Genomic DNA, 25,968 nt, shown 5'->3' on the forward strand with positions numbered 1-25,968 from the left:
TACTAAACTATATTAATTTTCGTTTTAGGTCACTGTGACATTTTTAATGGGGCGAGTTAAAAATAAAAGAGTTAGAAGTCACAAAATGAGAATCAACTTTATATGTGAAGAAAAATTACAAAAATATATTCATAATGGCAAAACCAACATTCTCACTCAACTGGAATTCACAACAATTTCATATTGACAAATAAAAATTTGAAGCATTTTATGTCATACAATCCTCATCTACATTTAAACTCTTATAATTAACAAGTTAAATAATTAAAAACACAAATAAAAGGCGGAAATTTAATAATTGACATACCAATCAAATTAAAGAATATTAACCTGTCTGTTCTCGTTGAACTACAATGTGTGACTGTGAGCACAATACGTCCAGGGGTTGAAGACGATGGAAAAGGTTGCTCTTTGGGCAAACCAATCCCAGAAAACCAAAATACAGGAAAGAGATCGAGGCATGATAAGTACGTGGAACTAGCAATAAAGAAACGGACAAGGATTTACAAGGAACGGTAGAGATAAAATGGGAAACTACTTGTTCGCGAAACCATTTCTAGAAGAGGTCGACTTTCTTTTTGTGAGTATCTTGCTTCCACTTTGGCAACTTATAGAACTCATCTTTCGTCATTCCCATTACAGTCAGGAATTCTTCATCCAAGAGATAAGCCTGAAAATAGAAAATATCAAGTAAACACGAGAATTATTATCACAAGAAATTGCACCATTGATCCTAACCTATTGTCCGAGTAGTTAGTTAATCTCCGACCTTTAAAAAGAAGCAAGTTAGACGGAGTTGCATAATTTGTCTCCAAATAAACTATCCAAATATTTGTTAATCAAAGTTCCAGAACTACTATTGAAGTGGGTAAGATGAAGACTCTTCACAAGCTCCCTTTGAAACAGGCAACTAAGCAGAGGGTTCGGGCATGCCACGTGACTGACATGGATAGATGACTACCCTTCAAATTTGTTGACACTAACTCGAGTTGGGAAATAAATTCTAATCATAGAGTTGGATATGTGAGAGAACCACGACAATTTAACAAAGTTCTGGACAGTTTATATGCTAGACTGATGGTGCAATTATAATGCAAAGTTGATAACCAATTTGTTCATTTTTAAAGGTCAATTGTCAACTTGCTACTTTGGCAATAGGTTGGACATCAATGCTGCATTTCTTTGTAATTTTCATGACACGATTGTAGACACAAAATTCGTATAGGAAAAAAGGGTCGAACCTCTCTACTTTTAAAATCAATGCCGGTCACAGGGTTGTCAGATTTAGCCTTCAACTCATCATAAGTAAATGTACTTTGAGTGGTTTCACTGCCATTTTCATCCGGGTCGGACTTGGGTTTTGAACCTGAATTGTCCCCATCAGTCTCTGGGATAGGCTCGACTGTTTCAGTTTCCTTAACTTCCAAAGCTTCCTTGGAATCTTCAACCTCAGGAGCATCTTCACTCTTTATTGCGGCTGCAAGAATTATTCATACAAAATACTTCTCAAAATTCTTGGATCCAAAGTGAATCACATGACATTCGTTAAACAACAATCTTAAGTGAGCATTGCATTGTCCAAAATTTAAGGTTAAAACAAAAGAGGTCATTGAACTTTGACAGGTCTCTGAACTTTATTTTTCCCAGTTGGTCAATTAACTTAGAATTTATTTTGAGCTTATCCTAGAACTTAAATATTTGTTACAAATTGGTCATCATGTCCAAGTCTCCAAGTTCATTAGTTTAATTAACAGAAAAACTGACATGCCGCTCTACTCAGCAGCCTTGTTGGTAAATAACTAAACTACCACATCATCTTTTCCGTTAATCAAACTAAAGGACGTTCACAAGTGACCAAATTGTAACAAAGTTTAAGTTCAGCAACCAAATTAAAACAAAATGAAGTTCAGTGAACACCATGAAATTTCGTCTATAAAGTTCAGTGACCAACATGAAATTTCATTAAAAGTTTAATGACGACCTTTTTAACTCCCTACATTTATGACATCAGATATCTTATCACTAGAAAATTCCAGAATTTATTAATTTCAACAAAAACAGAGACACGATGTAACTTAGAACATGAGATGATGATGCAAGAGAGAGAGGGAGAGAGAAAAAAGAAAAAAGGAACAAAGTTATGCCATGAGAATTAGTGGAAATGTATACGCAGGGAACTTTTAATACCAGGTGACCGGGCAGGAGAGGAATCGGGCGACCGCTTCTTTTCAGCAGTCAAAACATTTGATAAAGCAGCCACTGCAGCTGCTCTCTGCGACCCCTGACTTATTACTCCGGCCCTTGTGGCAAAAGTGGATTTGGGAGCTGAAGTTGAACTAAATGCTGAGTTTAAGGCAGCTAAAGCCGAAGCCCTTTGAGTCGGTCCTCCCTGATTTGAATCATGGGACTTCTCCTAGTTCACGAACAAATGTCAGTACATTTCATGCAAAATCCTTTACCACTCCAGTGTGCACGATACATCAAGTGCGTGTATGGTTGGTATGATTAGGTAATACTCGTTAGTATCAAAAAAGAAAAATATACAGAAATCTTGTTTATTATGTTGCTAGTACTATGTATTAAACATGCACCAAGTGGATCTTTTGTATACGGCAGTAGACCTACCAAATGGTATAACAGACAAGTGAACAACATTTTTCTTTCTTAATTATGCTTAGTGTTTACTAATCCACCTTAATAAGCATGCCACAAAAGCGCAACAAAGCTTCACATCAATGAAGATTCACACAAGCTTCTTAATAATACGTGACTTGTGATGTTCTCAAATAATTTGTATCAGACAAACATGAAGGAAATCAAAGATAATGTGCAACATAGGAGCATATGTACAATTCCTTGAAGTACGCCCACCCAGGATCAACAGCAACAATAAAGTCTAGACATGTTTGGCCTAGCTTAAAAAGTCTACTTATAAGTAAATATACTTACAAATATAAAAAATTTTAAGTAATTTTTATTTGGTCAAAGTTGAAATTAAGTTACTCGTTGACCATAGCCTAACAATTACTGTAAAAAAAGTAAACTTTTTTTTTTTCCTTGCACTAAAAAGTAAGAAAAAATTAGAAATTTCCGAAACATATTCCCTTCCATATCTACTTGCCATGTTAATATTGTCTACCTCTCCCTCAGTAACATATTTTACTCGGATCACATTGTTGTTGTGAATGAGAGATGTATGTACCCACTTGACCACTTCCATGCAAAGAGAATGCACATTTTTCATGCATATGCGGAACAAGGCAATGACATTCACCATTGATTTACTTGCACAGCTTTCTAAAGATTCAAACAGCATCCGCAAAACACAAGCAGGAATAATCTTGCAGACATTTAAAGTCTACCTCTGTGGAATGACCGGCCCCAAAGAGAAGCATGACCTTCTTTTGGAATGAGTTTCCATGTGCCTGTTTTACGAAAAGAAAAATATTTCTCAATATTGGAATATAACATATGCCTAAATTTGAAAAATAATAAATATATATTCATAAGCCTTTCATCTAAAAACTTCAGGCAACTTGAGGAGATCATATGTTTTGAAATTGATGTTAAAAAAATATACAGAATTAACAAAGAAATATCATGCAAAATCCAAGAGCAGACGTGACATACAATAGCTTTTGCTAGATCCCATGAAAAAAAAGTGGTGAAGAAACATGGTTCATTTCCTTCTGTGACTTTGTACAATGGCACTTTCGGAGACAAACCCTCCAATGAAGTAGCCATATCAACATATTTCTGCAATCATATCGTTCAATCAATAAAACACAATATGCAAGAACTTCAAGAAAATAGAAGCCAGAAAGCAACTTCGCCACATACCTGTCCAATTTCAAACGCATTTTGCTTATCTTTGAGATCGACTGATTGACCAACCCACACACACACTTCAGCATGTGTGTCAAGGATCAAAATATCCTCAGTCAAAAGATCATCTTGAGAAAAGTTGTAAATTTCTTCAACCTGGCATGGCAAATATATATTATTTAGGATGTAAATGTCCTAATGCATGAAGTGCATGTTTGCTACACAGTAGTGGATATGACTAGACAGTATAATCAACAAGATTGTAACTTCCTTTGCTTTTTTAATACTGTCGAGTACCATCCAATCCTTCTTATCAAACAAGTCAGTATAGTTAGCAACAACTTTTTGACTAATTTTCAATTCCGTAACATACCTCAAACTTCCCTGTGAGTTCGAATGGCAGCACGAGCATTTACAAGAGCAATAATTAGAACACGCCAAAAAATTATTAGATTCAATGTTTCAACGTACTCGAACATAAAGGAAGTAAGAAAGTAAAATAAAAAAGAATTGCAACCTTTATTGAAAGAGAAAGCGAATAAGTAAGGATCTCTGACAACCTCTGGAGATATTTTCTTGCTGGTGTAATTTTGTTTCCCTCCGAGAGGATGCCAAAATGTTGAGCTCTCAGTTCCTTCTTTAGTGTGTTTGACGGCTAATCCAGGCTGAGTTCATAGAGACGTAGATAATAATTAGTCAGAAACTGTGTACTGCATTTCCATTTCCACATAATAATTTGAACATATCACTGTTAAAATGTCAAATCATAACATAATAAACCAAGATATCCAAATAATAGTCTGTAAAAGACACCTATATACAAAGCGCTGCATGGTAACCTGTGTGTTTTTTTCGGTGTTAAAGAGCAGCACCCAATGAAAGCCCAAAATAATCTAATAAGCAGAAAGTGCTAAAAGGGGATTTACAGAATTTTGAGCATTTTCTCTTTTTGCCCAATCAATTGTATCTAGATTTTCAATGTTGAAAGGGGATCAATGATGAACTTCATACAAATATCTTACTCAGAAATTGTTGCAGTTCCCATTTTGCGCAATTTTCAATTTTATTTTATTATTTTATTATTTTATTTTATTTTTCCTTTTGCAAGAGTTGATTTGCTCAACTTAATGCTGATACTAACTGAGGAAGAGATTATAATTTGATGACACCCGGTGGGCAAATTCCCCCCCCCCCTCTCCAAACTTGCAATTCTCATTTTCAGAAACCACAGGTTCAAAATGAAATTTTGCTGTCAATTTATTTTTGTTTCTGCCTTTAGAATAATAAATGAATAAGAAACTTACAATTGAATTTATTCTTTTAATAGGTATTTTTGCGGGAATTGTTGGAATATTTATGTAAATCCATGAGCAGGAATAGAGAAAGGGGTCAGATTTACGTTATGAATCAAGCATAATCCCATACACGAGAGCAATAATGAAAAAAGAAAAACACAGAAACCCACACACGGAAAAAATGAAATTACAGACAGCTACATTTACTCAGTTGCAGATTTTTCACTAATCAAAAATTGAGAAGAAGTTTCAATTGGGATCTCCATCTTCTGTCTCTCACTCCACACAAAACAAAATGCCCCTCAGACTCCTTTATATAGTGTGGGAATCTGGGGTGACCCAATACAAAGAGATGAATGAACAATTACTTTACAACAGAAAAAATTCAGAGAACAGTATAATTAGGGTCCATACAGTCCAATTTATCCAAAAGAAGCAAGAGGTTGAGATTCAAGCTTTAATATGGTATTTTGGAAAGTAATTATGAAGATGCAAAGTGTTACAAACATCAAACCAAACCAATAACCACTGACTGGAGATGCTTTTGTGGCTTATATATTACCATTTCATATTATTCTCGGGGGAAATCACAAACATATTATTACAGTGTAATATTAATGTAGGAGAATATCTACTAACAAGAAAAGAACAGAGATACAACCTGTTCTACAACATGCATACCTTCAAAAATTCAGCAACTTTTGCCACTAACTGCTGCTGCTCAAAGGTGCTTTGATTTCCATGCCAACAAAACAATGAAGATCCAGATTGCAGCAGAAAGCACTCATTTGAGTTCAATGATGTAGCTGCCTGAAGTGATAACATTATTTGGTTTAACCAGCAAATAACTTCGTACAGTTGAATATTGGGAAATAAGTCTAAAGTTGAAGTTCATTGAGTACGTAAAGCGAAGTCTAGTATATAAAGCAGTATTGCATAAAAACAGGGTAAAGCATTATATACAATATATAAAAGATCATGTGTAATGCAGTTAAAAATAGAAGCCTTAGGAGGTGAGAGGACACGAGTCGAAGCAACTAAAAGGGAAAATAAGTAAATGAATTTACGGCGTCAACTTGTATAGCTTTGTTGTTATGCACAGAAGTTCCAGATATCCGGATGAGTGCAACACCATTGGCCATGTAAATTTCATCGTTCAGACCTTTGTCGGCAATATAGTTCTTGTACCTAGAGCTCATCCCACCCTAATAGAACAATTCAAGATGGTTAAATAAGTGGTACACACATTTTCTTTATTCATAATTAGCATCCTTCTTATTTTCCTATTCCAAGTACTAAATGGCACCACCTTAAGGATCACCATAGGCTGAAAGATTGCAACAAACTGGGGTGGCTCTTTTCCTTGAAATATCCGACCCTGCGTAAGGCATAACTGACATCTGAACTCTGTACATTGCACAGTTCAATGTTGTATACAATTGACTCGTTCATTAAGGTGGATTGTACAGTAATGGACAGTATTGGAAAAGAAAAGGAACTAAAATCTTGTCCATAATACTGTTTAATCCTGTCCAATACCAAACATACTCAACAAGATAAAATAATACCTGAACTGGTCTCCCTTTCAGAGAGTTACACATTGTAGTAGCCAATCTAGCAGCTGTCTGTTGGTCTTCCTGGAAATGGATAATTTAGTATCATTAATACTCATAAATGAGTAAATGGAAAGTAGCAACGTGATTTAAACATCTTAAAATACAAGTGGTTTCATATAAATACAACAGTGAAACATTTTTCTGAATCGGTAGTATCACATGAAAACACATCAAGGACAGGAAGAAATAATAATGGCATCCATATGTTCAAAATGGCCTTCGACATTAATTGTAGCAAAACTTTTGCAGACACTGATGCAATGTTTAACTTTTCAGTAAGAGAAGACTCCATATAATGTGGACCTAACATGAACTAATTTTGAGAGCAAATGCATTTTTTATACTACCTACTAGATCTAGATTGTTTTCACAATCCAATTCGTAGCCAGCAACTACATATATTACCTCAACACTGTCTTTTCCAATCCAAAAACACAAGTAGTAATCTTCTTTCCGTTCATTAGAATGGTACGTGTAGAGGACAATGTAGCAATCCCCACTATAAAATTTACCAATCTCTTCGCTGGATACTGGAGTTTTCGCACTGCCATCAATGCGCCAAACCTGGCAAGATGAAATATTTAAAATTCAAAACAATTCCTAGTTTAGCAACATATAATCCCAGAACCCCAAAAAAATAAAAATAAAAAAAATAAAAAGATTCGGAACCAGACCTCTATTTTTCCACCTCCTTCAAGCAACGGTGGGACTTCTTCATTCATAGGAGCACCTTTACTACCTCCCTTCATGATGCCACCTTGCTGCTTCAAAAAAGCTACCAAAACCAAAAAGAGTTTTTAAACTTAGTAGATACTATTAAAGACAAAATTTAAATAAATAAAGGAGTCTCCTATTTAACAGCTTAAACTTTGAGATGAGATGATTCCCATGGTAGAAAACGGAGACCAAAGACCTAGGTTCAAGTGTAGCTGCCACCCATTTATGAACAGTGTGCATACGTCGGGCNTGAACTGATATATCTTGTCTTTAGTGTCAAGAATAAAAACATCATCATGATTTAGAGAGGAGCGAGAAAAAGGGACCTGCATATTGCGGAGAACCAATCAATACCCTTTCTATATGATTTCCAAAACGAGATATGAATTGTAAGCATTTATAAACGCCTCTACCTGTTTCATTCTCACAGCTCGTTTTCCTCTACAAATATATAATCGTGTTTCAAATTCTTCCTCTTCAGGTTTCTTAAATCCAGTAGCAACACCACCTTCTAATGGTATAATGCATGGTTTGAAGTATGACAAGAATTTGTCAGATTCATGGCCTTGTAATTCTCTGTACTGCACAGCGCGACCGCCAAGAACAGCATCAAGTTCAACAGTTTTGATAGCTGCAGTCCCAGCTTCATCCTAAGGAAAATGCAGAACCCCTAGTAATTGCATGGATGTGAAGGAAGTACTCCTAGAGTAGGAAGATAATAAGACCACACCTGGCTAGTATTCTTTCCAAGCCAGAAGTGTATGTCATAAAGATAAGCACCACCTCCCTTTCCAGGACTTGTCTGCATAGAAAAATATTTGAATATGATAAGTCAAAAAAATGTGATTTTTCTTCGAAATTTATGTCGAGCTCAAGCCATTAGCTCATGAGGTAAAGGAAAAAATCACACTAACCTGCAAAACAATGTATGAATCTCCAGAGTAGAATTTACCATAATCGGATTTGGGCAAAGGAACTGGTTGGAAGTTCTCAACTCTCCATATCTCAGTCCCTCTATAATGAGTTAAGTTCAGTAAGAACGCATAAACTTCAAGTCAAACAAACACAAATCTAAAATCAAACACATGCAGTGTCTGTGTGACTCTTCAACAAATAATTCTGAGCAATTTTAGGAAGTAATAGTGACGCTAAGTCAATTATTTAGTTAAATGAGAATTGTTTCTATAAGAAAGGATACACTCTCTGACCAGCTCCCTGAAATGCAGGTTCCAGAGCTTTAGCTGCGCTAGACATTGCGTGATATCCTTCCCACGGCTGACAGTTTTTGCACAGAAAGAGAACAAGATTCTTCAACCTCCTAATAGCTGTGTTTAAATTCCCCAAGAATCAATAGTTCAAGAAAACAACAAAGTAGAAGTTAGTGAAATAACTAACTGAAAATAAAGATGAAAAGCAATCCCTACAGCATGTCCACAAGTATTCCAAGAATACCAAATTCCTCCTTCCCAAGAGGAAAGGAATAGAAACAAAGGGCAATACACTTTGAACACCATTCCGTCAAATCTACATCACTATTTTAAGGAGAAAACGTTTCAAGAAGTTGGTCTACTAATATTTCAGTGCAGGAATACAACACCTGAAGTACATCTTGGGAGCTCCACCTCTCTATTTATGCAACTTTTTTAAGCTTGCAATAAATTCATCGCTCTCACGTAATCATCCTCTAGACTAAGGAAAACTAAGGAGAATGAAAACATTAGAAAATTCCTAAAAGTTGCAAAACTTCTGTTCTGACAACATTAGAAATAAGTTGTGATTTAGCTATTAGTGCAGCACTTTGAATTTGCTGCAGAACACCTCTATGTATAAATGATATACTTGTTCCTTTAGTACTGTTTATCCAGTTGTTGAGCTAATATGACATTTTTTCAAACTTATCTCACTGTGTAATTCAATCAATTCTTACAATTACAACTGAAACTTGGAAAAAAAAATTCAGAAAGTACTATGCTTTTCCTGAATAGTATTAGCAATTGATCAATATAACCAGCAAAGTGGATGCAAACCATACCTCAACTTACATGAAGAAATATACAAGTTTTCCAAGCCTAGATAGATAAGTATTAATCTAAGTCCATGTTTGGCTAATGTTTATAAACTGTTTATAATTGGTCAAACCATTTTTTAACTACACATTTCATGGGATTCACATGCACTGCCCACTTATGTGGGTATCTCTTTATAATTTAAATCAATTATAAATAACACCCAAAGATGTTTTAATCATAAGTTTTTTAGAAGATGAAGGCAGCATAGAAAGGTTCGGTCCGAGATCTATGAAAAGCTCTGTAGTGTAATTCTTTTCCCTTATTACAAACTCTAGAAATCCCGAAGTGAATTCAAGGTGATATTTCTTCTATGGCTACAAATATTGTAACTTGTGAAAATCTTCTAATAATTTGCCATGGTAAAAAGATACTGCTTCAGATGTTATGAAAACAACTCAGCCCTTTATGGTTTAAAACAAATGACATACAAATTCAGCGATAGCAATGAGAAAAAACTCAATGCAATCCATAAAGACAAAATAAGATAGCTAGTTAAGCTAATCCACGTTCGGGATATGAAGGAGACAGTACACAATTACAAACACGGACAATCAACAAAACGGAATAAAACTCCAAAGATTTTTGTCGCCTCAACAATCCATTGAAGAAATTCTCAGTATAATATCTTCTAGATATTGAAACCTCAAGATAGCCATAAGGGTCCTCCCTTCAGCATCTATTTCAAAATTAACGGATCATAAGATAATATTTCAATTTCAGACAATTATCCAAATATATAAATTTTAACTTTAACTAAAACGACAAATGAAATAAGATATTATCAATAACCAGTACTTTATAATTCAGCAAAACTAATACATTGAGAATATTACATCTTTCTACAGACCATTTCTCTAATTAGGTTATAAGCAGAAAATAACAACAGTTGAAGAAAATCCATCTCTTGAATAAACCAATAAAACCATTACAGGTCAGATCAACGACATCACAAAGTTCAAAACAAACAAACCCATATAAAAGTTCAAGAAACGGGATTTGAAGAACCATTTTTCAAATAAACAAACCTTGAACCAGTCCCTACAATTCTCTTTCTTCGAAAAATATGATGAAAGGTGATCAAGAAACGGGTGTTTTAGAGAGGAAAAGAAGGTGAAAGGTTTAAATGCAAAGCTGGAGAACGACAAAAGTAGTGGGAAAAAAGGCGATTGAATAATTGATGTAAATATATATGATGGAATTAAATTTGTACAAATATTTTTCAGACAAGAGTCTACATGTATGTATACACGAATAATGGGCAAGAGATATCTGTGGATATGCGAGTGTATAGAGAGAGAGTGGAAGAGAGAGAAAAACGAAAAGATGATGAGTGTTTTGATGTGATGAGCATCTGAACTATTATTTCACTAGCAAGTTAGTCCTCGGCTTTAAAAAAATTAATTTAGAGCATATCCAAATCTTACTTTTAAAGAGCGACTATAAATTTATAGAGTAAAATTTTTTAAATATTCCAACATTCTCTTTGTGTTTAACATTTAATTTGTTACTCTAAAATTATTTATTATTTTTTTTCTATATTTTATTTTCACTAGCTTCCCACCTAATTATTATATCGTTTTCTTACATTAAAAATTGAAATATTTTGAATATATTTTAATTATAAAGGGTGAATTTGGAAAGCTAGATCCACTTTCTATTTTGAAATGTTAATTTAAATAGTATTTTTGGAGTATAATTTTAACAGTTTACTCTTAAAATAGCGAACATTTTATGCTTAAAAGGTCCCTTTAAGATGCTGTAAGATAATTACATAACAAATCTTTCATAAACATGGTCCAAAATTATATTAAGACCATGTTTGGTGGAATTTAAAATTCTATTTTTAGTAGATTTTGATAAAAATTGATTAAATATGTGATTAAAAGTTGTAAATTACATCAAATATTTGATTAAAATTAATTGTTGATTTTGATTTAAATTAAAATTTATATTTTAATTCGTACCAAACTAGGTCTAAATTCTTATTTCATATGTCTAACTAGTAATAAAGAACCAAAAATATGAGATTTAATAGAAATTAGATGAATTAATAAGAGGTTGGAAATTAATTTGCTTATTTTAAAGTTAAAGAGTGACTTTTTTACTAGATTGATGATATAGGGACCGATAGTGAAATTTCCCTACTTTCTTCGTATTTTCTGAATTTTTTTGCTCTTTTTTATATGATTTATTAATAAAATATTTATTTCACTCCCATTTAATTGGAAAGAATTATTTCAAAAAGGAAATATAGCTGCTAAGGTACCGAAACTTTGACACGCAATGCACCTTGGTCCTAATTCTTCAAAATGGAGAATTTACATCCTCCATTTTTTTAATTTTATTTTAGTAGCATTTAGGGCCTTGGTAGATGACTTACCTTAGTTAACTATATTTTTCTTTTTCTTTTGGAGAAAAAGGTAAAATTACCCTCATCTTTGAATAAGCGAAAACATTTTTATTTTTTTCTCTTTTCCAACCTACCTTAAAGTGATTGGCGGTAAATGACAAACGGCACTAATTTTAGGGATTTCGACAGGAGGTGAGGTGGATTGGAGTGGAAGATTTTATTTATTTATTTATTCTCTTTTTTCAAATTTCTTTTGTTTATTTTATTTTATTTTTTTCAAAATAATCAAACAATTGAAACGCAAGAGATATCTGTGGATATGCGAGTGTATAGAGAGAGAGTGGAAGAGAGAGAAAAACGAAAAGATGATGAGTGTTTTGATGTGATGAGCATCTGAACTATTATTTCACTAGCAAGTTAGTCCTCGGCTTTAAAAAAATTAATTTAGAGCATATCCAAATCTTACTTTTAAAGAGCGACTATAAATTTATAGAGTAAAATTTTTTAAATATTCCAACATTCTCTTTGTGTTTAACATTTAATTTGTTACTCTAAAATTATTTATTATTTTTTTTCTATATTTTATTTTCACTAGCTTCCCACCTAATTATTATATCGTTTTCTTACATTAAAAATTGAAATATTTTGAATATATTTTAATTATAAAGGGTGAATTTGGAAAGCTAGAGCCACTTTCTATTTTGAAATGTTAATTTAAATAGTATTTTTGGAGTATAATTTTAACAGTTTACTCTTAAAATAGCAAACATTTTATGCTTAAAAGGTCCCTTTAAGATGCTGTAAGATAATTACATAACAAATCTTTCATAAACATGGTCCAAAATTATATTAAGACCATGTTTGGTGGAGTTTAAAATCCTATTTTTAGTAGATTTTGATAAAAATTGATTAAATATGTGATTAAAAGTTGTAAATTACATCAAATATTTGATTAAAATTAATTGTTGATTTTGATTTAAATTAAAATTTATATTTTAATTCGTACCAAACTAGGTCTAAATTCTTATTTCATATGTCTAACTAGTAATAAAGAACCAAAAATATGAGATTTAATAGAAATTAGATGAATTAATAAGAGGTTGGAAATTAATTTGCTTATTTTAAAGTTAAAGAGTGACTTTTTTACTAGATTGATGATATAGGGACCGATAGTGAAATTTCCCTACTTTCTTCGTATTTTCTGAATTTTTTTGCTCTTTTTTATATGATTTATTAATAAAATATTTATTTCACTCCCATTTAATTGGAAAGAATTATTTCGAAAAGGAAATATAGCTGCTAAGGTCCCGAAACTTTGACACGCAATGCACCTTGGTCCTAATTCTTCAAAATGGAGAATTTACATCCTCCATTTTTTTAATTTTATTTTAGTAGCATTTAGGGCCTTGGTAGATGACTTACCTTAGTTAACTATATTTTTCTTTTTCTTTTGGAGAAAAAGGTAAAATTACCCTCATCTTTGAATAAGCGAAAACATTTTTATTTTTTTCTCTTTTCCAACCTACCTTAAAGTGATTGGCGGTAAATGACAAACGGCACTAATTTTAGGGATTTCGACAGGAGGTGAGGTGGATTGGAGTGGAAGATTTTATTTATTTATTTATTCTCTTTTTTCAAATTTCTTTTGTTTATTTTATTTTATTTTTTTCAAAATAATCAAACAATTGAAACTAGCAACAATTTTAATAGAAAGCATAAACAAAGTACAAAGGAGTAGAACTAGACAAAATCTCTAGAAATGACATAATAATTAGAAGAAGGAGCCACTAATTTAGACCAATTAGGAACCGATGAACTTTGTTAAAACCACTCTAGTGTAAAACACAATATATTAAAGAAAAGAAACAAAACGGTTTAAGACCTGAAAGAAAACAAGCAAAACTTGTAAAATTAATGCGCTCTCTAATTTATCTGTGTTCTTCATATGATATTTTGACTTTCTCTTTGTACTGTGTTTAAATTTATCAAGATTGAATTGAAGAAAGGTGAAATTAGCAATGGAATCTTCTCCTTAAGAATGATATTTTCATATAACATTTTGCCTTTCGTTCTTTTCTTTTTATTTATTTAAAATTAAGAAGGAGGATAAAATCATTATATTACAAAACTTTAATGGAAGAAATGGAGTTCAAGTACATTTTGTGTAACTTTTACTTGATTTGAGGGTAAAATACGCTAAATTAAAAGGATATGCAAGATTTGTGCAAAATAGAAAGAAAGGTGAAATTAGCAATGGAATCTTCTCCTTAAGAATGATATTTTCATATAACATTTTGCCTTTCGTTCTTTTCTTTTTATTTATTTAAAATTAAGAAGGAGGATAAAATCATTATATTACAAAACTTTAATGGAAGAAATGGAGTTCAAGTACATTTTGTGTAACTTTTACTTGATTTGAGGGTAAAATACGCTAAATTAAAAGGATATGCAAGATTTGTGCAAAATAGACAAAGGATATGAACTTTTTTGCGCCAATTATCTAATATTTATCTGTGATTTTCCTGAGTTCACGGGCACAATTCGAAGGGAATGAAAATTTAGGGTCAAAGTGCAAAATCACTGGTGGGCAGCACGACGTCGCTTGTCCTGCAATTGTTCCGCCCTAGGCCTAGCTGACTTGCAGGCTCTGCCCCGAAGTTGAAGCAAACGAAACTGGAAAATAAAGCTAAAAATATTTATAATATAGCAATAAATGTCGACTTCGAATTTGGATTCGTCTTCATCAGTCAGTGAATCCGCGGACATTCCCCGTTTTCACCACACCCCATTTTACTGGTAAGCACTCTCTCTTGATTCATTCTATATATGAAACTATATATACATGTGTGTTTGGGTATAAAAATATACTTTTTGAGTAATTACTTGATTTACGTTTTTCAAATTTTTGTATATTCGTCGGTTCTCGATGCTGTTTACTGTCGTGGATCATTCTTGGATTAAATAACAATAATTAGCGGACTCGGGCAACTCTCGTTGAAAAGTTGGCATTTGAAGATACGGTAGCCAAAAAGTTCAAATGAGCACTTCCATCTGTTTAAAGCTCAAAGATCTATAGGAACTCCAAGATTGACATTCTCAAATGAATTCATTTGCAATTCTATATTTTAGGGATCATACCTTGATTATAAACGTGGATGTTATGTCTTAAGTTCTTTTCTTTTCTGATGAACTTTGTAGTATAACTTCTACTATTATCTGGAGAATTCGCTTTAGAATTTAGTTTTGATAATTTCATTAGTATTAAAATATTCGTTGCTTTTGTTTTCGTGATTATATTGATAGTGAGGAGAACGTTTACTTGCTCTGTAAGAAGCTAGCTGCAGATGGAATAGCAAGATCGGATGGTTCTGACCTCTTTGTTATTTTCATTTCCAATGAAAATAAGCAGGCATGTAATCAAGTTATTCTTAATCACTGTCTTGTGCATTCTAGAATATTATGCAAATATGATCACAAAATTACCATTTCCTTGAACCATGCTCATAAGATTAAAATGTTCTATGGTTCTACATCAGATTCCATTGTGGCATCAGAAGGCGAGCCACAGAGCAGATGGGGTTATTTTGTGGGATTACCATGCTATCTGCATACAGGTAAGAACTTAACTGGCTTATCCATGATGATGGAACAATCTAGTTAAGAAATTTGCATTATATGGCAAACCAATATAAGTTGTATATCTTCTTCTTTACCATAAAAATCCGAACTAAAGAATTTTTGTCTCAAAAGATAATTACTTTTTTAAGAGGTTAGAAGTTTATCTTTGCTTACATAATGAAAACTTACTATTATTTTTCATAATGACTAACAGAAAAGAAAAGATAGCAACCTGCCTCATCTAGTGTGGGATTTAGATTCAAGTCTTCCCTTTCCGTCTCCACTTTCTACATATGTTTCTGAAACTATTCGGCCTTCATTTCAGCTGTTTTCAGAGTTTCAGAGGTACGACTAGTTGGATATCCTTCATTTTTCTGGTTACACTATGTTATTGTAGGTGGGTAATATATGATGCACAAGCACACCCATTGGGAGATAAAATTCCTTTTGATAAACTCAAAATGAAATATACTTGTGGAGTGTACATAACCCAATTATAATTCAAACAGTTCCTTTTTTGTTCGACAAAACGCTTAATATTTTAATTTCAGGTTCTTTCGGATTGTGCATGCCCCAATATTCCTCCGATCTTTTGCATCTGATAGAAGACACATGAAAGATACTGCAGGAAACTGGCTTCATCCCCCGCCTCCACATGAAGCCATTGTTGCTGAAGGTAAATGCAGCAAAATAGTTCTTTAGAAGTTCGTGCTTTGAACTTCAGACCCCTACATTTTATCAATTCTAGGTTAGTTAATCTCACATTAGATAGCATCGTAAGATCATGTATTTCTTCAGAACTCAAAACAAAGTTCTTTCATATTTTATTCAAATCTTTAGCTTAAATGAAGGCTATATATATATTTCAGGACACTTGGAAGACAGGTACCTTAACCAATATTGCAGTACATGTCCCTTTTTATCTTTTTTACCTCAAGGTTAGCACAACATAAGGGTGGAATAAATTGAATCAATTTCCTGAACTTATTATCCTTGTAAAATTTAATTCTGAGGTCAATACTGGAATTTCTTTCATTTACATTTCCTGCATGACATAAGAACATAGAGAATATATTTCGACAATGCCTATGGCTATTGCCTAGTTTTCTGCTAAAAACAAAAAAGCTCACATTCATTTTGGCTAGTCCTAAATAGTTTTCTTATAAGTAAATATGTAACTTTTACTATAAATAAGTTTTTTGTTAGTAAAAGTTGGAAATAAGTAAGTTGCTTATTTTGACATGGGCAAGAGCTACTTTCACCTATCTAAATAACTTTTTTACTCAGAAGTAAGTTTTCAAATATGTTTGGGAACAAAATGTTATTCAAATGTAACTTTTACTTTCCATTAAGCTTAACCAAACATGCTCATTGCCGATGGTCTCCCTTCTTGAATCCTTTCAACTGCTATGGTCTTCTACTTCCTTTTCTTTCCTTGGGCCTTTTCACTTCGCCTGTTTCCTTTCTGCACTTCGTAACAACACTTCCACCAATCCCACCCTCATGGAGTTCAATGCTCTATCGCCATCATCGCATGGGCAAAAAAATAAGATGAAAAACAAAGTTCCTAGTTGAAAATTCACATCATTATGTTTTAAAGATAGGGATGAAATCCTAATTGTACTAGCTAAAAAGATTTTTCTTTGAGTTCATTGCTGAGCTTGTCAAATTTTTATGTAAGTTATGCGCCTGTTTGTTGTCCATTATTTGAAAAGTTAAATAGTTTTGAATAGTATTTTTTGGAGAATGTGTGATTAAAAAGCAAATAGGCTTTATTGGTTTGCGTGAAATATTTTATTGTGTGAATTACTAGTGAAGAATGATTTATTAAAAAAAAAAAAAATTACAAATGGAGAATGATACAGTAACGAACAATTTAAAATCTTAAAGAGTGCCAAACAGGGGCTACTCTAACGGGGTATGATATAGATGCAATTACAATGCATAATGCATCGTGTAATACAGTTGTGTATTTTAATTAAGGTTGTCTGAGGCGGTTTCCGGGACCCTTTTTCTTTGCTTACTTATGCAGATGGAACTGTACACAACTTGAATGAATACATGGAAATGTCCTCTGCTGATGTTATCAAAAGCATCGGAGATGATACTAAGGATGACGTATATGCCCAAAGACTTGGTGTCCTGGTAAGTGAAACCCACTTGGAGGAAATCTTTTCTCTGATTTCCTGAACATCAGCAAAAATCGTGCAGCGTGTATGTAGTTTAGTGGGAAACATTTCACATGGAGATATAAGCATCATGCATTGTAGCCTCATCGCATGAAAGTAATATTTGGGTAATATTTGAGATCTTATAGTAAATTGAAGTGAATTTATTTTCCTTGTCTGGAGGGAGGTATCATCAAAGACTTCATGCGGGAATTTGTATGTTGATAATGATATGCTGTGACGTGGACTTTCACACTTGCTAAGAATGTGTACGGCTAAATCTTCATATGACATGATTGCGATAGTTTTTATTTTGATACTTATCTATTCCAATGGATCTTGAAATTTGAATTGCTTTGTCTAACATTAAATTCAGCATTCGTTTGTTCAAGACAAAAAGATCCACACGTGTATAAGATTGCTTACACCCGAGACAGAACTATATCTCGAAAAAAAATGGAAAAAAAAATAAAAAATTATGAAATAAAATTACATCTCAAAAATCACACACCCTTTTGTCCAGCTTCTTGCTACGATTCTAAATGAACGCCCAAATCTATCACATAAGTATGTTGAAAATTATTTCTCAATCTTCTTGTCCTGGATCGAGCTGCCATTCATCGCCTTCTTTATGTGCAATTAAGCAATGCAGCTTAGTGCTTCTGCTTCATTATGCTGAAAATGACGGAGGCAAACGAAAAGCCCAGATTTAGGTTCCATCCTCACTGTCTGACAACAAACAATCTTGTATTTCCTCCCTGGAGAGGGGAAAAGAAAGGAACACATTGAAGTATATGGTACGAGGAGCAACTTTTACCTACGGTTGAAAACTTATAATTAAGTTTCTGCATAAATAAATGTTTTGAGTGACTAAAATTGGAAATAGTAGCTTTACTTAGTCTGAGAGCTACTTTCGAAGTAAGAAACTTATTTAAATATGTTAGTATAGAAACAAGGCCAGATAAAAACTCTAACCTTAGCGACTTCTGCGTGTCACGGCCGCTATTCTTTGCTAGAGAAATCATTTGCTGTGGCAAGAGTGAATGAAAAAATTCCAGAGATGAGGACTCAAGTGGAAGAATCTGATACTGGCAACTTGAGCACGTGTCTGCAAAGATCCTGACACTTGCTTCAGCATTCTCAGTGCCATTCAAACTCGCAGCGTCAGATTTCTTAAGTGGGCTATGGCATATAGAGCAAAATGTTTCGGGAGGATGAGATTCGGTAGGCTTCAAATTGTATTTCTTCCGCCGCTGCTGAGAAGCCGATTGACCATTAGAGTCATCAACTTCTAAAATCCTATTGAAAGATAAAGGTTCGAGCTTCCCTGCTGTTCTTAAATTTGTGCTCTCTCGTGAAGGATTTTCCTTCTGAAAAACACATCAAATTTTAGACTCTTATCAGAAATTTACTACAATAAATTAACCATGACCATGATTCCCACCTGCAATAATTTTACAAATGAGGATACTAAGCCATTGATGCCACCACGAGGTCGCTGAAATGTTTCTACCTTCTTCAAACTGCCCTCACAAAATAAAGTAAGTCCTATCATGAAGTAATAATTACAGCATCATAATAAAAAGAAATGAAAAATGACACAAAATCTAACTAAACAGCCTCCCCAAGGAAGAGGAAAGATCTGTGGCATGTTTGTGCAACAAACCTGTCGAGACTGCAAAGCAGACTCAGCTCTTTAGAGATACAATCACGTAGCGGAAGAACCACTGGTATCTCCCACCTAGCATCAACATACTGGATGTCTGCAGCCAATGAGTAGGCCTGGCCTGACAAAAGAATATTTCTTTTTTATACTGTGATAGCTTTGGACGACATATGTAATAAAGCTTTCTGGCGTTAGCTACTGCATTTTGACCAAGTTTTTCTCCTGACAACATCCATTGAACCAAATGGTAATACAAGAACACAAATTGAAGGCGATTATCCAGTCTAGCTAACAGAAATGATCACTTTGCCAAAAAAATTTCTTTTCTTGCTTTAGCTCTTGTTTGATCCCCATTTTTCCAAAAATTCATTTTTTCAAAACTCATTTTCAACCACATATCCTCCAATAAAATAATTCTATATGTAAATAGATTTTTTTTTTACTTTCTAACCACAGATTCTCCAAAAACTCACTATTCAAAAATACATTTTTTCCTCAAAAGAGGGCTCAAACAAGGGCTTATTGTCATTTATTCTTTTATGTACATCATTATGTATCTGTACATTTATTTAATCATTGTTTGGGAAGTTAGGTGTAAGGAGGAGGAATAAACCTTTACAATGGCTTCGAGGACATGGCAAGCTATCCGTGATGCGCATGTTCCTAGCACGAGCTTGGTGTATCCATTATCAACAGCAATCTGCACTACGTGGACAGCATAATCTAAAAGTACATGTCTTTTCCCTAATCTAATGCTTAATTAAGCAGGAAAATACAAAATCCAACCTTCTGCAAAGATAACATGCGCAGATGCTCCAGAAGGTCTTCTTTTCCAGTGACGTCGCTAACAGCATTTATTAATTCCATCAATCTTAGCCTCCTAGCACCAGTATCAGATGAATAAATACTTTCAGTTGGAAGAATTTGGAAGTGTTTTACTGGTGGAGCTAAATTAGACACAATCAGTTTCATCTCATCAATGGCTCTATCAAAATCATGAGAAGGGACTGTAAAAATTGCTCTCTCATCAATATAAGCAACACCAACCCCAAATACTGGTAATGATTCATCTCTACTTGCATCAAAGTTCTTCTGTGCTTTGTGTTGCATCTCATGCACAAATTGAAGAGCCACCCTGAAGATGGTCAAAGATGCTCAGGACAGCTAGACACTATATATATAGCTGCAAACGTAACACTTTTTCAGCACGTTTGGTTAAGCTTAAAACAGGTACGTTACACTTACCTCTTTTGCTTATTGAATTATAAAGGGTGAATTTGGAAAGCTAGAGCCACTTTCTATTTTGAAATGTTAATTTAAATAGTATTTTTGGAGTATAATTTTAACAGTTTACTCTTAAAATAGCAAACATTTTATGCTTAAAAGGTCCCTTTAAGATGCTGTAAGATAATTACATAACAAATCTTTCATAAACATGGTCCAAAATTATATTAAGACCATGTTTGGTGGAGTTTAAAATCCTATTTTTAGTAGATTTTGATAAAAATTGATTAAATATGTGATTAAAAGTTGTAAATTACATCAAATATTTGATTAAAATTAATTGTTGATTTTGATTTAAATTAAAATTTATATTTTAATTCGTACCAAACTAGGTCTAAATTCTTATTTCATATGTCTAACTAGTAATAAAGAACCAAAAATATGAGATTTAATAGAAATTAGATGAATTAATAAGAGGTTGGAAATTAATTTGCTTATTTTGAAGTTAAAGAGTGACTTTTTTACTAGATTGATGATATAGGGACCGATAGTGAAATTTCCCTACTTTCTTCGTATTTTCTGAATTTTTTGTCCTTTTTTATATGATTTATTAATAAAATATTTATTTCACTCCCATTTAATTGGAAAGAATTATTTCAAAAAGGAAATATAGCTGCTAAGGTACCGAAACTTTGACACGCAATGCACCTTGGTCCTAATTCTTCAAAATGGAGAATTTACATCCTCCATTTTTTTTAATTTTATTTTAGTAGCATTTAGGTCCTTGGTAGATGACTTACCTTAGTTAACTATATTTTTCTTTTTCTTTAAGAGAAAAAGATAAAATTACCCTCATCTTTGAATAACTATATTTTTTTCTCTTTTCCAACCTACCTTAAAGTGATTGGCAGTAAATGACAAATGACACTAATTTTAGGTATTTCGACAGGAGGTGGGGTGGATTGGAGTGGAAGATTTTTTTTTTTCCCTCTTTTTTCAAATTTCTTTTTTTTTTTTTTCAAAATAATCAAACAATTGAAACCAGCAACAATTTTAATTGAAAGCATAAACAAAGTACAAAGGAGTAGAGCTAGACAAAATCTCTAGAAATGACATAATAATTAGAAGAAGGAGCCACTAATTTAGACCAATTAGGAACCGATGAACTTTGTTAAAACCACTCTAGTGTAAAACACAATATATTAAAGAAAAGAAACAAAACGGTTTAAGACCTGAAAGAAAACAAGCAAAACTTGTAAAATTAATGCGCTCTCTAATTTATCTGTGTTCTTCATATGATATTTTGACTTTCTCTTTGTACTGTGTTTAAATTTATCAAGATTGAATTGAAGAAAGGTGAAATTAGCAATGGAATCTTCTCCTTAAGAATGATATTTTCATATAACATTTTGCCTTTCGTTCTTTTCTTTTTATTTATTTAAAATTAAGAAGGAGGATAAAATCATTATATTACAAAACTTTAATGGAAGAAATGGAGTTCAAGTACATTTTGTGTAACTTTTACTTGATTTGAGGGTAAAATACGCTAAATTAAAAGGATATGCAAGATTTGTGCAAAATAGACAAAGGATATGAACTTTTTTGCGCCAATTATCTAATATTTATCTGTGATTTTCCTGAGTTCACGGGCACAATTCGAAGGGAATGAAAATTTAGGGTCAAAGTGCAAAATCACTGGTGGCCAGCACGACGTCGCTTGTCCTGCAATTGTTCCGCCCTAGGCCTAGCTGACTTGCAGGCTCTGCCCCGAAGTTGAAGCAAACGAAACTGGAAAATAAAGCTAAAAATATTTATAATATAGCAATAAATGTCGACTTCGAATTTGGATTCGTCTTCATCAGTCAGTGAATCCGCGGACATTCCCCGTTTTCACCACACCCCATTTTACTGGTAAGCACTCTCTCTTGATTCATTCTATATATGAAACTATATATACATGTGTGTTTGGGTATAAAAATATACTTTTTGAGTAATTACTTGATTTACGTTTTTCAAATTTTTGTATGTTCGTCGGTTCTCGATGCTGTTTACTGTCGTGGATCATTCTTGGATTAAATAACAATAATTAGCGGACTCGGGCAACTCTCGTTGAAAAGTTGGCATTTGAAGATACGGTAGCCAAAAAGTTCAAATGAGCACTTCCATCTGTTTAAAGCTCAAAGATCTATAGGAACTCCAAGATTGACATTCTCAAATGAATTCATTTGCAATTCTATATTTTAGGGATCATACCTTGATTATAAACGTGGATGTTATGTCTTAAGTTCTTTTCTTTTCTGATGAACTTTGTAGTATAACTTCTACTATTATCTGGAGAATTCGCTTTAGAATTTAGTTTTGATAATTTCATTAGTATTAAAATATTCGTTGCTTTTGTTTTCGTGATTATATTGATAGTGAGGAGAACGTTTACTTGCTCTGTAAGAAGCTAGCTGCAGATGGAATAGCAAGATCGGATGGTTCTGACCTCTTTGTTATTTTCATTTCCAATGAAAATAAGCAGGCATGTAATCAAGTTATTCTTAATCACTGTCTTGTGCATTCTAGAATATTATGCAAATATGATCATAAAATTACCATTTCCTTGAACCATGCTCATAAGATTAAAATGTTCTATGGTTCTACATCAGATTCCATTGTGGCATCAGAAGGCGAGCCACAGAGCAGATGGGGTTATTTTGTGGGATTACCATGCTATCTGCATACAGGTAAGAACTTAACTGGCTTATCCATGATGATGGAACAATCTAGTTAAGAAATTTGCATTATATGGCAAACCAATATAAGTTGTATATCTTCTTCTTTACCATAAAAATCCGAACTAAAGAATTTTTGTCTCAAAAGATAATTACTTTTTTAAGAGGTTAGAAGTTTATCTTTGCTTACATAATGAAAACTTACTATTATTTTTCATAATGACTAACAGAAAAGAAAAGATAGCAACCTGCCTCATCTAGTGTGGGATTTAGATTCAAGTCTTCCCTTTCCGTCTCCACTTTCTACATATGTTTCTGAAACTATTCGGCCTTCATTTCAGCTGTTTTCAGAGTTTCAGAGGTACGACTAGTTGGATATCCTTCATTTTTCTGGTTACACTATGTTATTGTAGGTGGGTAATATATGATGCACAAGCACACCCATTGGGAGATAAAATTCCTTTTGATAAACTCAAAATGAAATATACTTGTGGAGTGTACATAACCCAATTATAATTCAAACAGTTCCTTTTTTGTTCGACAAAACGCTTAATATTTTAATTTCAGGTTCTTTCGGATTGTGCATGCCCCAATATTCCTCCGATCTTTTGCATCTGATAGAAGACACATGAAAGATACTGCAGGAAACTGGCTTCATCCCCCGCCTCCACATGAAGCCATTGTTGCTGAAGGTAAATGCAGCAAAATAGTTCTTTAGAAGTTCGTGCTTTGAACTTCAGACCCCTACATTTTATCAATTCTAGGTTAGTTAATCTCACATTAGATAGCATCGTAAGATCATGTATTTCTTCAGAACTCAAAACAAAGTTCTTTCATATTTTATTCAAATCTTTAGCTTAAATGAAGGCTATATATATATTTCAGGACACTTGGAAGACAGGTACCTTAACCAATATTGCAGTACATGTCCCTTTTTATCTTTTTTACCTCAAGGTTAGCACAACATAAGGGTGGAATAAATTGAATCAATTTCCTGAACTTATTATCCTTGTAAAATTTAATTCTGAGGTCAATCCTGGAATTTCTTTCATTTACATTTCCTGCATGACATAAGAACATAGAGAATATATTTCGACAATGCCTATGGCTATTGCCTAGTTTTCTGCTAAAAACAAAAAAGCTCACATTCATTTTGGCTAGTCCTAAATAGTTTTCTTATAAGTAAATATGTAACTTTTACTATAAATAAGTTTTTTGTTAGTAAAAGTTGGAAATAAGTAAGTTGCTTATTTTGACATGGGCAAGAGCTACTTTCACCTATCTAAATAACTTTTTTACTCAGAAGTAAGTTTTCAAATATGTTTGGGAACAAAATGTTATTCAAATGTAACTTTTACTTTCCATTAAGCTTAACCAAACATGCTCATTGCCGATGGTCTCCCTTCTTGAATCCTTTCAACTGCTATGGTCTTCTACTTCCTTTTCTTTCCTTGGGCCTTTTCACTTCGCCTGTTTCCTTTCTGCACTTCGTAACAACACTTCCACCAATCCCACCCTCATGGAGTTCAATGCTCTATCGCCATCATCGCATGGGCAAAAAAATAAGATGAAAAACAAAGTTCCTAGTTGAAAATTCACATCATTATGTTTTAAAGATAGGGATGAAATCCTAATTGTACTAGCTAAAAAGATTTTTCTTTGAGTTCATTGCTGAGCTTGTCAAATTTTTATGTAAGTTATGCGCCTGTTTGTTGTCCATTATTTGAAAAGTTAAATAGTTTTGAATAGTATTTTTTGGAGAATGTGTGATTAAAAAGCAAATAGGTTTTATTGGTTTGCGTGAAATATTTTATTGTGTGAATTACTAGTGAAGAATGATTTATTAAAAAAAAAAAAAATTACAAATGGAGAATGATACAGTAACGAACAATTTAAAATCTTAAAGAGTGCCAAACAGGGGCTACTCTAACGGGGTATGATATAGATGCAATTACAATGCATAATGCATCGTGTAATACAGTTGTGTATTTTAATTAAGGTTGTCTGAGGCGGTTTCCGGGACCCTTTTTCTTTGCTTACTTATGCAGATGGAACTGTACACAACTTGAATGAATACATGGAAATGTCCTCTGCTGATGTTATCAAAAGCATCGGAGATGATACTAAGGATGACGTATATGCCCAAAGACTTGGTGTCCTGGTAAGTGAAACCCACTTGGAGGAAATCTTTTCTCTGATTTCCTGAACATCAGCAAAAATCGTGCAGCGTGTATGTAGTTTAGTGGGAAACATTTCACATGGAGATATAAGCATCATGCATTGTAGCCTCATCGCATGAAAGTAATATTTGGGTAATATTTGAGATCTTATAGTAAATTGAAGTGAATTTATTTTCCTTGTCTGGAGGGAGGTATCATCAAAGACTTCATGCGGGAATTTGTATGTTGATAATGATATGCTGTGACGTGGACTTTCACACTTGCTAAGAATGTGTACGGCTAAATCTTCATATGACATGATTGCGATAGTTTTTATTTTGATACTTATCTATTCCAATGGATCTTGAAATTTGAATTGCTTTGTCTAACATTAAATTCAGCATTCGTTTGTTCAAGACAAAAAGATCCACACGTGTATAAGATTGCTTACACCCGAGACAGAACTATATCTCGAAAAAAAATGGAAAAAAAAATAAAAAATTATGAAATAAAATTACATCTCAAAAATCACACACCCTTTTGT

The 25,968-nt window shown here is 33.2% G+C and overlaps 3 protein-coding genes across 3 annotated transcripts; 2 read left to right on the top strand and 1 right to left on the bottom strand.

The window, feature by feature from the left end:
* Nucleotides 1-229: 229 nt before the first annotated feature.
* LOC111375035 (villin-3-like) lies at nucleotides 230-10,825 on the bottom strand. The gene is made up of 20 exons (XM_022997826.1): nucleotides 10,548-10,825; nucleotides 8,652-8,778; nucleotides 8,368-8,467; nucleotides 8,184-8,255; nucleotides 7,867-8,103; nucleotides 7,696-7,779; nucleotides 7,411-7,533; nucleotides 7,142-7,300; nucleotides 6,689-6,757; nucleotides 6,430-6,498; nucleotides 6,188-6,325; nucleotides 5,802-5,930; nucleotides 4,343-4,490; nucleotides 4,199-4,209; nucleotides 3,841-3,981; nucleotides 3,631-3,756; nucleotides 3,363-3,425; nucleotides 2,188-2,413; nucleotides 1,242-1,477; nucleotides 230-670 (listed from the first exon to the last, which is right to left on the bottom strand). Exons 2-20 carry the CDS (start codon nucleotides 8,705-8,707, stop codon nucleotides 557-559), a joined length of 2,301 nt encoding a protein of 766 aa, XP_022853594.1. The 5' UTR covers nucleotides 8,708-8,778; nucleotides 10,548-10,825; the 3' UTR covers nucleotides 230-556.
* Nucleotides 10,826-14,385: 3,560 nt separating this feature from the next.
* On the top strand, nucleotides 14,386-17,975 carry LOC111375024 (protein N-terminal glutamine amidohydrolase-like). Its single transcript, XM_022997816.1, has 6 exons — nucleotides 14,386-14,668; nucleotides 15,176-15,281; nucleotides 15,409-15,486; nucleotides 15,705-15,835; nucleotides 16,042-16,166; nucleotides 17,523-17,975. The coding sequence occupies exons 1-6, from the start codon at nucleotides 14,586-14,588 to the stop codon at nucleotides 17,678-17,680; spliced, it is 681 nt and encodes a 226-aa protein (XP_022853584.1). The 5' UTR covers nucleotides 14,386-14,585; the 3' UTR covers nucleotides 17,681-17,975.
* A 4,193-nt stretch (nucleotides 17,976-22,168) lies between these two features.
* LOC111375025 (protein N-terminal glutamine amidohydrolase-like) lies at nucleotides 22,169-25,766 on the top strand. The gene is made up of 6 exons (XM_022997817.1): nucleotides 22,169-22,459; nucleotides 22,967-23,072; nucleotides 23,200-23,277; nucleotides 23,496-23,626; nucleotides 23,833-23,957; nucleotides 25,314-25,766. Exons 1-6 carry the CDS (start codon nucleotides 22,377-22,379, stop codon nucleotides 25,469-25,471), a joined length of 681 nt encoding a protein of 226 aa, XP_022853585.1. The 5' UTR covers nucleotides 22,169-22,376; the 3' UTR covers nucleotides 25,472-25,766.
* Nucleotides 25,767-25,968: the final 202 nt, after the last annotated feature.

This window comes from Olea europaea, unplaced genomic scaffold (genome assembly GCF_002742605.1).
Source record: "Olea europaea var. sylvestris unplaced genomic scaffold, O_europaea_v1 scaffold1328, whole genome shotgun sequence".
NCBI lineage: Eukaryota > Viridiplantae > Streptophyta > Magnoliopsida > Lamiales > Oleaceae > Olea > Olea europaea.

Bases quoted from the DNA above. Each gene is read 5' to 3' on its own strand.
- LOC111375024 (XM_022997816.1), top strand. From the start codon at position 14,586: ATGTCGACTTCGAATTTGGATTCGTCTTCATCAGTCAGTGAATCCGCG. The intron at 15,487-15,704 runs GTAAGAACTTAA...AATGACTAACAG, and splicing joins ACCATGCTATCTGCATACAG to AAAAGAAAAGATAGCAACCT. The intron at 15,836-16,041 runs GTACGACTAGTT...TTTTAATTTCAG, and splicing joins CTGTTTTCAGAGTTTCAGAG to GTTCTTTCGGATTGTGCATG.
- LOC111375025 (XM_022997817.1), top strand. From the start codon at position 22,377: ATGTCGACTTCGAATTTGGATTCGTCTTCATCAGTCAGTGAATCCGCG. The intron at 23,278-23,495 runs GTAAGAACTTAA...AATGACTAACAG, and splicing joins ACCATGCTATCTGCATACAG to AAAAGAAAAGATAGCAACCT. The intron at 23,958-25,313 runs GTAAATGCAGCA...TTACTTATGCAG, and splicing joins TGAAGCCATTGTTGCTGAAG to ATGGAACTGTACACAACTTG.